The following is a 14,884-nucleotide window of genomic DNA, read 5'->3' as shown; positions in this document are numbered from 1 at the left end:
TCGGAGCCCGGAGCCTGCTTCGGGTTCTGTGTCTCCCTCTCCATCTACCCCTCCTCCACTTGTGTTCTGTCTATCTCTCTCTCTCAAAATAAGTAAATAGTAAAAAAATAAGTAAATAATGTACCATGAGAAAAAAGTGGGGGTGTTACATGCGTCCTTAACTGTCACCAGGAGCATTCTAAAACAGGCTTTGAGCTCATGGAAGGTACAAAATCTTGTAGGCGAGCACGGCCAGGTCTGGGCTGGAATTGCGTTAACAGTGTACTGAGCAAAAGGGGGTGGGGGGGGTACGGAACGAGGTGTGTCTGGGGCGAGCCCTCCCAGTTGTCAGCGAGCCCTGCTGACGGGAGACAATGACATTCCATTCTGGGGAAACAGTCGACAGACAGGATACGCTGTCATCTGAGCCACATCCTTGACTCAGCCTCACGGATAAACCCAACGTACTGAGCTCCCTCGGCCTCAACTCTCAGTCTACTTTTCGGTTGGCGTCTACATTGGGAGGGCAGAAAGAGCTGGTAGCTTCAGGCCCAAATTCTGTCCTACAAAACCCCTGGGGGCGCAAAAAAGGGAGAGGTATGGGTCTAACAACGTGGAGTTTGCCCCTCGCGTGGAAACACCGTTCAGGAGACAGCACGATCTCCCCTCCTGATCCCGGCCTTGACTCAAAGGAAAGAGGGCAGCACTCGGGGTTTATGGAGGGAGGGTGAGATTCCAAGCATCACACGGACACGTTCCCTACCCTCTACCCTCTCTGACGGAGCTCAGCGTCTAACGGGAGAGACGCGCATAAGCGATGGCTGCGAGTGCCCAGAGCGTTTATAGGGACTCGGAGGAAGGACACCAGGGCTGCTGTGAGCCCAGAGATTTCCTGCATAGGATGAGCAGGAGACAGCCAGGCGAGTGGAGAGTGGTGGGGAGAACGGCCCTGCAGGCAGAGGGCTCGGCGGGAGCAGAGGGCAGGGCTTGCGCTGGAATGACCTCAGCCCGGTGAGGGGCAGGCCACACAGGGAGATAGGGGCGGGTGGCGAGCTCTGCCACCGGAAGCGTGGACCGTATCCCCGTGGGCCACCGGAGGGTTTCAGACACACAGGGAGGGAAGGGGCCCTGGTCTGGAGGCTCCCGGGGCATCGAGCCAAGGGGCTCCATGGGCCCAAACCCAGGCGTTGGCGGTGAACGTGGACACGGGGAGCAGAGCTGAGTAGCTGCCAGGGTTCGGAACAAGAAGGCTTGAGGATGGGCTGAAGGTGAGGGAAAATGAGGAAGAGAACTCAAGAATGGCTCTCAGGTTTCCAGCTTGGGTCCCTCAGTAGACACATGGCCACCATTTTGACACAGGAGACAGGAGGAGGAGAGGAGGAGGAGAGGCTTGAGCAGGAAGAACTCCGAGCAGCAAACGTTTGGATGGCACATCTGAGAGACGGTTAAGCAGGACAGGGGTAGGGGTGGGGGGGGGGGGCGGGCTGTATCTCAGGGATAAATTTAGGCTGGAGATATACGGGTCTCTAATGGGGGAGAGGCAAATAAGCCTTTAATTTTTTTAATTAAAAAAAAAAATTTTTTTTTAATGTTTATTTCTGAGAGAGACAGAGCACGAGCGGGGTAGGAGCAGAGAGAGGGAGACACAGAACTGAAGCAGGCTCCAGGCTCCGAGCTGTCAGCACAGAGCCCGATGCGGGGCTCGAACTCACGGACCGCAAGATCGTGACCTGAGCCGAAGCCGGACGCTCAACCAGCTGAGCCACTCAGGCGCCCCTTTAATTTTTTTTTTAAGGTTTATTCATTTTTCAGAGAGAGAGACACAGAGCATGAGCGGGGTGGGACAGAGAAAGAGAGAGAGATTCTGAAACAGGCTCCAGGCTCCAAGCTATCAGCCCAGAGCCCAACGCGGGGCTCGAAATCACGGACCGGGAGATCATGACCTGAGCCAAAGTTGGACGCTTAACCGACTGAGCCATCCAGGCACCCCAGGCCTTTATTTACTTATTTTTTTTAATGTTTATTTTTGACAGAGTGTGAGTGGGGGAGGGGCAGAGAGAGAGGGAGACACAGAATCTCAAACAGGCTCCAGGCTCTGAGCTGTCAGCATGGAGCCCAATGTGGGGGCTCGAACCCACGAACCGCGAGATCATAACCTGGGTCAAAGTCAAATGCTTAACCGAATGAGCCACCCCAGGTGCCCCTAGACCTTTCGTGTTTTAAAAAAATATCACATGGGGCACCTGGATGGCTCAGTTAAGCGTCCGACTCTTGATTTCTGCTCAGGTCATGATCTTTCGGCTTCGATCATGCCTATGATTGATTAATCATCGGCTCTTGGGGACTGAATTCCATCTCCAGCCCCTCTTGGCTCCCCGGAGGTCTGGGGATGGGACTGGTAGTTCCAACCTTTAATCACATGACTGGCTGTCCTGGCAACCAGGCCCCATCCTTAGGTTCTTTCCAGAAGACACCTCAATCATATAAACTCAGGTGTGGTTGAAAGGGGCCGTTACCACCAAAAGCATCCCAAGGGTCTTCTGCGCTCGGTGTCGCGAGACCTATTACTATTTCTTATTGGAAACCACAATATCACGTCTACGTTATAGATTCGTTCAGCTTTTGCGGACCAAGCCAGGAAGTTAAAGATAGGATGGACCACGTTGTGTCTGTGGGAAAAGGAGCAAATGCGCTGGAAAAGTCGTAGAGTGAAACCGCCTCTCCGGTATCACGGTGCCCGTGGGTGCTGCCTGGCACGGCCGTGGGGGTGGTGGGGGTGGGCACACTGGCTTTATGCCTCAGTCGCAGCCAGAGTGTTCTTTGGTTTGAGCAGAATTCTCCTCTACTCCAGACGGGACATTCAGGCTCAATTCAGAAGCATGACCTAACTGAACGCATTTGGGTTTCTCGCTCAGGGGGAAATGGGTTCCAGTTCAGGCTCAGCCATTAGCTCCACACATAGGAGCGAGTCAACTAATCCCTGGGAACCTCGGTGACCCCTCATCTTCAAAGTGGCCAGACCTATGGGTTGAAGACACAGAATGTGTCTAAGGGCCTAACACGAGTGGCCGGGACTGGAAGGCAAGTTATCAAGAGCAGCTAAGATTACAACCAATTTACTAACCCAGAACCTCAAAGGAGTCCGGTCAAATACAACTGCACTCGTTCTCTCACCAAATCTGGAACAGTCTTCTTACCTGTCAACTGCCCAGTGACTGAGGGGATGGCTGTCCTGGGGGGATAAGTAGCTGCAGGCCAGAGAAAGCCCCACCACCCGGATGGAGAACAGAGACCCCGGGTTCTGCTGAGACAAAAACACAGCCACCGGCTTATTGTCACATTGATTTCGCCGAGACTCTCAGGTGCAAATAAATTACTCAAAGACCGTAACCCTTTTTGTTTATAGTCTATGTTGAGTATTCCCTTAAAAATTAGTATTCAAGGGGTGCCTGGGTGGCTCAGCTGGTTAAGCATCCGACTCTTGATTTCAGCTCAGGTCATGATCTCATGGCCGTGGGATCGAGCCCCATGTCAGGCTCTGTGCTGAGTGTGGAGTCTGCTTGGGATTCTCTCCCTCCCTCTGTGTCTGCCCCTCCCGGACTCACAAGCACACACTCTCTCTCTCTCAAAATAAATAAACATTAAAAAAAAATTAGTATTCAAAACCTAGAGATACAAAGGTCTTTGTTTTTTCCAGAAGATACACACTGTACCTTTTAACGTGGTGATCTAACACCGTGTAATACATTAAATCTTCCAAAACCACGAACCGTATTTTATTTATTAGTTTTTAACGTTTATTCATTTTTGAGAGAGAGTGACAGAGTGTGAGCAGGGGAGGGACACAGAATCCCAAGCAGACTCCAGGCTCCGAGCTGTCAGCACGGAGCCCGACGTGGGGCTCGAACTCATGGACAGTGAGATCAGGACCTGTGCTGAAGTTGGACGCTCAACCAACGGAGACACCCAGGTGCCCCAGTTAGCATCTGTTTTACATAGGAAATGCTTAGTGAGTATTTACACACTTCAAAACAAGCCACATAGGGAAACACTACATCTGTTTTTATTCTAAGGTGCGTGGGTGTTTTTTTCCATATTCTAACATTTCTGAAATTGAAGGCAGTCTTAAAACATTCATGAAACACATTATTCACAAAAGTCAAAAGGTGAAAACAACCCAAGCGTCCATCAACAGATGAGTGCATAAACACCCTGTGGTCTACACACGCAATGGAATATTACTCAGCCTTAAAAATGAAGGAAATCTTGACATCTGCTGCAGCATGTGTGGACCTTGGAAAGGCTCTAAGCCAGACACGGAGGGACAAATACTGCATGATTCTGCTTTATGAGATAGGTAGAGTAGGCAAATTCATAGGGACAGAAAGCAGGGTGGAAGCTGCCAGGGGCGAAGGGCTGGGGGCTTGGGGAGTCATTACGTGGGCGCAGAGTTTTTGTAGGGATGACGAAAATTTGGGGTGAGGATAATGGTGATGGTCTTACAACATCATGAATATAACGAATGTACATTCATGAATGGTTAAAATGTTCTGTATATTTTACCATTAAAAATGATCAACGGGGGGTGGGTGGTGGCACCTGAGTGGCTCAGTCTGTTGAGCACCTGACTTTGGTTCAGGTCATGATCTCGCAGTTTGTATGTTCGAGCCCCTCATCGGGCTCTGTGCTGACAGCTTGGAGCCTGGAGCCTGCTTTGGCTTCTGTGTCTCCCTCCCTCTCTCTCTCTCTCTGCCCCTCCCTACTCATGGTCTGTCTCTCTCTCTCAAAAATAAACATTAAAAACAAATTAAAAACAAAATCTATGGAGTGTCCAAGTAAAGCAAATATAGTTCTTAAAATGGTCACAGATGACCTCAGCTGTAACTAGAAAAACAAAGAAACTTCCCTCCCAACAAATTCATTCTGTCCACCAGATAGGTTATTTCCGTAAGACATTCTCCTGTCCTTCGTTCGTAGCTAGGGAAATTCATTTTAGAACCCTCATTATTTCCTTTTTTTTTTTAGTTCTCTTTTTAAAGTTTATTTTATCTATTTTTTGACAGAGAGAGCACATGGGAGGGGCAGGGAGAGAGAAAGGGAGAGAGAAAGGGGGAGAGACAGGGAGAGAGACACCCAAGCAGGCTCTGCACTGTCACCTCGGAGCCTGATGCAGGGTTCGAACCAACAAACCATGAGATCATGACCTGAGCCTCAATCAAGGGTTGGACGCTCAACCGACTGAGCCACCCAGGCGCCCCGAACCTTCACTACTTTTAATCTCTTTGGCTCAAGGTTAAGAATTCTCAATGTGTTCTTTTCAAATGATCACCATCCCGAGCCAGGATTTCATATGGTGCTCAAACGTGGTCAAACGGATGGGCTCTCCTAGGAGCCTCACAACCATTCAGAACACGTCATTCCTACAGAAAATCAGGCCCATCCACACATGTACCAATGAGTCTGTAAAAAAGCATCCATAGTGCGAGGCTGCCTCTATTAGCATTTTGCTGGCCCCACTGATTGCCCCAGGGGCTTCTGAAAACTAACTGGCCGGAGAGGTGCGGAAGCAAAGTGTGGGTATGACCAGGTGGAGAAGGAAGACAGCAGAGTTCAACCGTCACATAAACGTGGTCTCACAATTGCAAAAATCAGGAGCACAGGGTTCGGGGAAACCTAGAGCTATTACAAGAGATTCTGACCTACTTAGAGAGAAGTTAGAATCTCTAATTTGGGCACCACGGCAGATCTGCTGGGCAGTCTGTAGAGCCAAAAAAACAAAAACAAAAACAAAAACAAAAACTCCTTTAAGAGATAAAGGCGGGTATGGATGCAGAGAAGGTCTTTGACAAAGTGTTATTTCACGTAAATCCTGAATTAAATGTATGGTCTTCCCTGAGCAGGAAGGAGCACGGATTATGAAGTCCTGACATACAGAACAGTCAGAGGGAATTGACATTCTGGGGCCCCCGACCTGTCCCTCAAAATTTTGACATTGTCTGTTGCAAGCAGCCATCGGAATATTGTCTGATACTCTAGGGGCTAAAAGGAATGGTTTCAACGCATATCGTTTTTATTTGGAAACTAACAATCTGAGAATAAATAAATGAGCAGGGCCAAAGGGGTTTTGCCTTTGAGTTTGTTATTAAAAAAAAATTTTTTTTTAATGTTTATTTTTGTGAGAGAGACAGAGAGAGACAGAGCATGAGCAGAGGAGGGTCAGAGAGAGAGAGGGAGACACAGAATCCGAAGCAGGCTCCGGGCTCCGAGCTGTCAGCACAGAGCCTGATGCAGGGCTCAAACCCATGAACTGTGAGATAGTGACCTGAGCCGAAGTCGGATGCTCAACCGACTGAGCCACCTAGGCGCCCCTGAACGCTCTCATTAACAGCAAATTCTTGTCTGTCCCGAGCTACTCCTAGATGCCTACCCCCGTCTCTAGCCACCACAACACATGCACACACACTGACCTGGAGGGGGGCCTCACTCTTCATGAGATAGCGGACCTTGCTGAGAATGCATTGTTGGAGCTGGACCCAGGAAATGGCTCTGTCTTCCCGTATCAGGAAAGGTGGCCCAAACCTGAAAAATTCAAGGTCATCGGGTTATCTCAGCAAAGGAAAAACCAACAATACTCGACAATCAAGAGCGTTTGCTCTGCTCAAGACCACCGCTCCCCCGGGTAAGAGTTAAGCACCCAGCATAATACAAAACTGCCCCTCCGAGAACCGTCGCTGCGAATGGACGCACTGGGTTAAACAGTAGGCCCAGAAATGCAAAGCCACAGAGAGACACAGTGGTGGCAACAGGTGCCTGCAAAGAATCACCCAGCTGGGGCTCTCCTCCCCATGGCAGAGTAAGAGAACCCCAGAGCCAGAGGGAGGCGAGGCAGGGGTTAAGCCAGAGGGAGCCCAGTGCAGCCGACACACCGATGGTTTTGTGTATCAGGGGCATTCTCATCAATGGGAATCTTTTCCGTATCCCCAGCTGATGAACACAACGCGGAAGGCCTGGAGTGCCAAGAATGCCAGACGTGGCTGCGGCCACAGTTCCGTGGCTCGGCCATGGGTACCGCTGGACAAATCACCAACCACTGACTGTCCCGTGGCCACATCACGCAAGGTTGTATGAAGGTCCAATGGGATAGGAAATGTCACACTGTTGAACAAACTTTGCTGAAACACAGCACAAATCTGAGGTGGTGCGTCCGGAGGGACAGAGGCACCGTGTGCCGTCTTCTGGGTTTATTGACCTTATTCTCTACTGTTAGGCATTTGGGCTGCTTCCCACTTTTTAATTTGAGCGATGCTTGCCTACGGCAGGAGCAACATATATTCTTGTACATATACCTATGGGTGCACGTGACTGATTGTTTCTTTGGGATAACATTCCAGAAGTGGATATGCAAGACCAAAGCTATTCATACCCAAGCTGCTCTCCACAAAAGCCACACCATCCACACCACACCAGGGCCCCATTCCCTTGACACTGGCCCAGGATGAGTATTGTCAGGTTTTAAAAGTCCTTTACCAATCTGAAAGGTGAACAGCATCTTTCTATTGCAATTAGAACTTCTTCTGCTACTAACAAAGCTATTTTAATCTGTGCTTGTATCTCTTCCGTGAGCTAACATTAATCTCTGTGCCTCGTTTTACTAAGAGTATTTCTCTCGCTAATTTCAGAGCTAGGTTTTACATGATGGATTATGAGCCCTTCACCTGTCATCTGATGTAAATATTTTCTTCTTGCTTGTGCTTAAAATGTTAAATGCATCTAAAACGTTAGCCTTTTTCTTTATAGCCTTCTGCCTTAGGTGTTAAAATAGTCCCCACCCAAAGATATACATATTTCCCTGCATGATTTTCAAGTTAATTTATGGATTCCTTTTCTATAATTAGTTCTTCAATTAATCTAGAACATATACATGAAAATCTATGGTGGGAGTAAAAAAACTGATTATATCAAATAGAAAGAAATAAATTTGCCCCCTCCTTACATATTGAATAATTCATTCGTTAATAATATGAAATATACCATTTTTATCATATAATACTTAATTACACTTTGGCCTATTCTGTTACAATGATTTCAATGTATATTCTTCTGTCTATACTACAATTTTTTGGCTTCAAACAAAATTTTTTTTTTACTTATAGCCTATATCATAATTAAAAAAAATTGTTTTTAACATTTATTCATTTTATGAGAAGCAGAGAGAGACAGAGCATGAGCAGGGAAGGGGCAGAGAGGGAGACACAGAATCTGAAGCAGGCTCCAGGCTCCGAGCTGTCAGCACAGAGCCCGACGTGGGACTTGAACCCATGAACTGCGAGATCATGACCTGAACCGAAGTCAGACATTTAACCAACTGAGCCACCCAGGCACCCCTGCTATTGTCTTTTCTTTTCTTCTTTAAAATTTTTTTAAGGTTAATTCATTTCTCAGAGACAGAGCATGAGTGGGGGAGGGGCAGAGAGAGGGAGACACAGAATCGGAAGCAGGATCCAGGCTCTGAGCTGTCAGCACGGAGCCCGACACGGGGCTTGGACTCACGAACTGCAAGATCACGACCTGAGCCGAAGTCGGACACTCAACCGACCGAGCCACCCAGGCACAACCTATATCATAATTTTTAATAATTAAAACTTTGTTCTGTTTTTTTTTTTTTAATGTTTTTTGTATTTTTGAAAGAGAGAAAGATCATGGGAAGGGGAGCGGCAGAGAGAGAGGGAGACACAGAATTGGAAGCAGGCTCCAGGCTCTGAGCTGTCAGCATGGAGCCCGACGCGGGGCTCAAATCCACGAATTGCGAGACCATGACCTGAAGTTGGACGCGTAACTGACTGAGCCACCAGGAGCCCCTCGTTCACCATCTGCTTAACGCGGTTACTAATGATCCTCATGATAAGAAAGTACCTTACTCCCAGTTGATTAACCTTGAGAATGGATGTTTGATTTTATTAAATTCGAATTACTCTAGACAGAATTCCAAGTCCATGCCTACACATCCCAGGCATCACATAAAAAGAAGATGGAATGAAACATACCTGCTGGCCTGCTGCCCGGACCCCGCCAAGTTACAGAGGAGGATCAGCACCTTGTTCTCACTCTGGACAGGCGGGGGTAACCGTTGACCCCCATGGGCTGCCAAGCGCGGGGAGATGGAAAGACCAGGTGGGTGAGCTAAAGAGAGAGAATTATGGTGCATTCTTAAAGAATTCGCTGGGGCACAGCCCCGGCTTCTCCTGCCCCTCTTCTCTTTTGAGCATCTATCAACCACCCCTGGGAGACTCCAGAGCACTTTAAGGAAAGAGATATTAAGATATGTGACCCCTGTGCCATCTGATACCTGGTATACAAAGGTCATATACGTGGTAGTGAATTTGCCATTGTGTTCAGCCCGTAATATTAAAACGTGGGCAGGGATTTTAGTGAACACTTCCCAAAACCAATCTGAAAAATACTCCAAAATGATTCGGGCTGCTCTTATGCCTTGATCAGAGAGCCATGAGTTGGCTCTGGCTTTCTCAGCCAACGAAAGAAGAACACATAGAAGGTAAGAATCTTCACCCTTGAGGATGTGGAAGAGTTAGACAATCTTCAATTTCCACTCCGGTCTGAAAATTTGACTTTCAAAGCACAGGTGTGTTACCTTCGACTGAACCTGACATGAAGGCCTTTTCATTGAACTATAACATAATCAGGGCCAGTCAATGCCCTGTTCCAGATTCCAGGCACAGGGGCTCCCTGTTGACTCAGAGAAACCAGACATCTGGTTCCCATGGCCTGCCACCTAGGCTGGCTGAGGTTATGGCCAAGGGCACAGGATTCACTTGGGCTATATGGCAACGCTGGCCCAGGCTCCTCCAAATACAGACCTTCTTGACTAGCTAATTGGGCCAGAATGTATAATGAACTGCCACGGAAGACTGTCGGATACTGACCTTCTAGGCCAGTGCAAAGTTCAGGAAAAGCAAGCATCAGGAAGTGGGGTTGTTAACAAAAGTCATTTAATAACCTTTCTGGCCATCTACTGCTCCGATCTGTAACCATTTTACTTCCAGCAAACACAGGCCTTGAACTACAAGAGTCCTAAAGACAAAAATCACCCGGGCACCTATTCTGAACAGTGATTCTCAAAGGGTGGTCCCAGGACCAGCAGGAGCAGCACCCCTGGGAACCCGTCAGACATGCAAGTTCTCGGGTCCTACCCCAGACCTACCCAACCAGAAACTGTGTGTGTAGGACTCACACCTCTGCGTCAACAAGCTTTCCATGTGACTCTGATACTCATCAAGGTTTTGAGAACCCCTGAGTGGTTAGATAATTCTTGATAATCAACCATCTGTACAGCAAATATCAGAGAAAATAAGCCTGACAGGCCCAAATTCAAAAAGTAAATGTCTTATGCCTTAGCATGCGAGGAGTACACCCTCAAAGGTATCACTCATAATATCCAAATACGGTTACGCAAAGCAACATCGTACCCGAGAGCATCTCCTGGCCAGGTGGTGGAGGGGCGTGGAAGGCATATACATTATCTCCCTCTGCAATGGTATTCAGGTCCTCTTCATCAAAGAAAGACCGCTGGAATCCACTGGGACACAGTTCAACTAAGATCACCTGGAATAAGGAAGATAATTTTCCCTCTTGATTTCTCAAAGGAAACTTAAGCAAGAAATCTAAAAGCCACTGATAGTCTCAAACATCTCTTTTACTCTTTTAGGTGAAAAACACTACTTATTTTTCATAATAAAACAGAATAGGTATAACAATTAGATTGGCCACAGATACCCCAATGGCAACAATCTCTTCCCTCAAACTGCTGAGGGAAGAGATGGGGGAAGAAAATTGGAAAGGGGGGGGGGGGATTTGTTTTTAAATTTTATACCCAGTTAAACTATCATGCAGGCAATGACAATACAATAAAGCTCTCTTCAGATGAAAAGTTAAGAGTGTTTACTGTTAACAGATCTCCAGTGAAAGAACTTCTAAATAGTTTTGCCAACTTTTTTCACATCACGGTAAATGTGGAGTTTATTTTGATGGAACACCGGGATAAGCAGAAGTTGGTCTTGTAGCAAAGAAAAGGGGTGACCACCTTGAGGGTCCTGTCACCTCGAGGGCTGAAGGAATCAACATCTCAACACATCTAACCCATTCAAGGCACACTAGCTACAAAATTCTCTTGTAAGAGATGCATTTCAGGGTTAAAACAAACAAACAAACAAACAAACAGAATCCAGAAAAAAAACTTGAGTTTTAAGAAGAAATGATGAGCCAAAGAAAAGGGTAGACATTAGTAAATGTAAACATGCGCTGACTACATAAATCCACAATAATAACAACTAGTACCATTACTACATCTGGAGAAAGGGGAGGAGAGATTAAAATACCGGACAATCAGGGGGCGCCTGGGTGGCTCAGTCGGTTGAGCACTGGACTCTTTTTTTTTTTTTTTTTAATATATGAAATTTATTGTCAAATTGGTTTCCATACAACACCCAGTGCTCATCCCAAAAGGTGCCCTCCTTAATACCCATCACCCACCCTCCCCTCCCTCCCACCCCCCATCAACCCTCAGTTTGTTCTCGGTTTTTAACAGTCTCTTATGCTTTGGCTCTCTCCCACTCTAACCTCTTTTTTTTTTTTTTTTCCTTCCCCTCCCCCATGGGTTTCTGTTAAGTTTCTCAGGATCCATATAAGAGTGAAACCATATGGTATCTGTCTTTCTCTGTATGGCTTATTTCACTTAGCATCACACTCTCCAGTTCCATCCATGTTGCTACAAAAGGCCAGATTTCATTTTTTCTCATTGCCACGTAGTATTCCATTGTGTATATAAACCACAATTTCTTTATCCATTCATCAGTTGATGGACATTTAGGCTCTTTCCATAATTTGGCTATTGTTGAGAGGAGCACTGGACTCTTGATACCAGGACTCTTGATGATCTCAGGTCAGGGGATCAAGCCCCACATTGGGCTCCATGCTGAGTGCAGAGACTGCTTGGGATTCTCTCTCCCTCTCTCTCTGGCCCTCCCCCGCTCATGCACTCATGTTCTCTTTCTCTCTCAAAATAAATAAATATTGAAAAAAATACTGGACAATAATATCCACAATAATAAAACGGCAGAAGGGAGATTGAAGCACGCCAAGATCCTTGTGCTGTTTGGGGAGATTAACATAAGACTTTGCTAAATTATGCATGTTGGCGTTTTAAGGACAACCACTAAAGAAGCATAGAAATAGCATCTATATGTTCCAAAGCAGAAGAGATGAAATAAAAATTGCTCAATAGGAAAGAAGCAGTAAAGGAGAGGGAAAGGAATCAAAGACAAAGCAGGGTAAACAGAAAGCATAAAAAGAAAATACAAATAAATCCAAGTATATCCATGATCATAGATAATGTAAGGGGAATAAACCCGCCAGTTAAAATCAAGCAGAGTTGAAGTTCCAATCAAAATGCCTGCCTGTGCACTTAGGAATCCCAAGTGATTCCTACCTCCCTACGCACCACACGTCTCAAATTTCTGACAATTATTTTACTCTTTGAGTTGTGCGAACTCCACCTCACAGACATCCCCCTTTGGGCATTTTTTCCCCTTGTGGTTTTTCTCCCAAGACTGTCACCCCCTGTCCTATTTTCTCTTTCTCTCTCAATATATCCCCAAAGAGCACATTGAGTTCACCAAGCAAGATACACGCTTTTCCCCCATGTGATACCCCGGTAAAAACGCTGATAAGATCAGAGGCACTGATTGGGTGGGGGCAGGAAGGAGCCCACAGAGTGAGTAATCTTGGAGGTTACATGGATGGATGTGCACAGAACTCAACAAACCACACCCTCAAGGTGTGCATCCTTTATAGCATGTGTGTTATTCCTAAACAGAAAGGCTAAACATTTAAATTTTTTTTGTTTATTTATTTTTGACAGGGAGAGAGAGAGACAGAGCATAAGCGGGGGAGAGGCAGAGAGAGAGAGGGAGACACAGAATCTGAAACAGGCTCCAGGCTCCGAGCTCTCAGCACAGAGCCCGACGTGGGGCCCGAACTCACGGACCGCGAGATCATGACCTGAGCCGAAGTCGGATGCTCAACCGACTGAGCCACCCAGGTGCCCCAACACTTTTTTTTTTTTTTATTTGAAAAAAAAAAAAACGCTGTGAGGTCGTCGGGGGGGAAATGTAAAATTTGCATTTTACAGTGAAAGACGCAGAGGACCAAGGTTGCTTACTTTGTCCAAGGTCAGAAAAGTAGAGATTGACTGAATCCTAAGAAGGACCCTATTCCAAACTCTTCCCATCATGCCACATGGCTGTTGGCCACCGTCACCTCCACCCTGCCCTCTCACGGGGGTCCCTGTTGCGAGTTCTGCCCTCAAAGTCACAGTAAATCCGACCTCCTTACCAAGACCCCTTTAAAAAAAAAAAAAGGCAGCGCACAGCCCTCCCAGTCTCCCCTAAACCTCCTCTCTCACACATCCTCAGTAGCTGCTCGTTTGTCACTTATCGCCCCTTCAGTGTCCTGGTTCCTATTCTCAGGAGCGGAAGTACACAGCTCGGGCCGTGAAGTCAAACCACCTGCGTGCAAATCCTGGGTCAGCTGCTTACCAGCTGTGTGACCTCGGGCGGGTCACTTAACCTCTCAGGGCCCCCTCTCGGCTCACCGGTAGGAGGAGGAGAACTGTGGTACTGACTTCGCAAGGTGATGACAATGAAAGCAGCTACGAATGAAGTTCATAAAATGGCGCCCAGCACTTGGGAAACACCACGGAGGGTTTGCTGGCGTCGCAATTACTAGGGTCGCAATTATGACGATTTTGCTCATCTTTTTCTGGCAATTCTGAGTAAACGCAGGGAGAGGTCAAGGCTCGGTCACCCCAGACAGACACCAGGGACTGCCACCAATCAAACAGAAACTCACGAGTCACCAGGGAGTCACCTGGGAACCAGAAATTAGCCTAAACAGCCCTGGTCAGCTGGCCCAGTTAGCATTCCAGTCATTCGGTGACCGGGCCCCCAGTGCAATTCCGTCACACCTCATCCGCAGGGACACCGCCTTCCTCTGCGACCATCTTCCTCAGGGATGCCACTGTGCTGAGGATTGGCACGGCCAGGCCAACCCGCAGGAACCGCTGGCTCTTCGAGGGGAAGACCAACGTGACGCTCAAGAATCTGGAAAACACGAAGGTGTCCACATCCTTACAGGATGGACATGAACTGCCAACACCACTGACATTGGGTCAAAGTCCCAACACTTAGGCTAATCTCTGCTTCAGGGTCAAGCCAACTGTACTTTACGTATACCGTCACCAGGTGGCGGCGGAGAGCCAAATCCCCGAGGGTCTCCGCTCCCCGCATAGTTTTCTAAAGCTAGTTAAAAATAAAAGGCATCTGATTGACAATCACAGTACAGATCTGCGATCTCAACGTTCCCTTTGTTAAATCCATCGCCTTCAGCAAAAGCAAACTTTGAAATCTGTTATGTAAAATGGTCAAGTTTCTTCCACTACGATTCAAGACCACTGATGACGCTGTCCTTTATTGAAACTCCCCTCGGTAGTAGGACACTTTTCCTTCTGCCCTCCGCCCACCCTCCCCCACGCCCCCCTGCCTCAAGCCCCTCTGGACTCTTTTCCCTTGGACACTCTCTTGTGTGTCTCATCCTACTTCCTACTGTCCCCACCAGCGCACTGGGGCTCACTCCTCTAGGTCATCCAGTGTGCCTCGTGTTCCTTCCTGCACAGCTCACGGACAGAGCTGGGATTTGAACCCCGGACAGACGAGCCCCGGAGTCAGCGTTCCCAACCACCGTGCGATGCTGCGTCAGGCCGGGAATCTGAGCTCACAACCATCAGTAGGCATCACCGGTGACGGACAAGCCGGTGGTGCATTTGCAGCACAGA

At 47.6% G+C, this 14,884-nt stretch overlaps 1 protein-coding gene across 4 annotated transcripts in view; it reads right to left on the bottom strand.

Moving 5' to 3' along the window:
- USP43 (ubiquitin specific peptidase 43) overlaps window positions 1-14,884 on the bottom strand; it is a 64,580-nt gene that overhangs the window by 23,676 nt on the left and 26,020 nt on the right. For 2 of the 4 annotated variants that reach the window (XM_045044697.1, XM_045044695.1), the window contains exons 5-9: window positions 14,018-14,153; window positions 10,464-10,599; window positions 9,024-9,159; window positions 6,447-6,558; window positions 3,177-3,283 (exon numbers count right to left, since the gene is read on the bottom strand). In XM_045044697.1, the coding sequence (XP_044900632.1) occupies window positions 3,177-3,283; window positions 6,447-6,558; window positions 9,024-9,159; window positions 10,464-10,599; window positions 14,018-14,153 (627 nt within the window). The remainder of the gene's footprint in view (window positions 1-3,176; window positions 3,284-6,446; window positions 6,559-9,023; window positions 9,160-10,463; window positions 10,600-14,017; window positions 14,154-14,884) is intronic. The other 2 variants (XM_045044698.1, XM_045044696.1) reach the window with 1 other exon arrangement.

Source organism: Felis catus, chromosome E1, assembly GCF_018350175.1.
Source record: "Felis catus isolate Fca126 chromosome E1, F.catus_Fca126_mat1.0, whole genome shotgun sequence".
Lineage (NCBI taxonomy): Eukaryota > Metazoa > Chordata > Mammalia > Carnivora > Felidae > Felis > Felis catus.
Note: the sequence above shows the minus strand (reverse complement) of the source record. Positions and strands in the feature narration are given on the sequence as shown.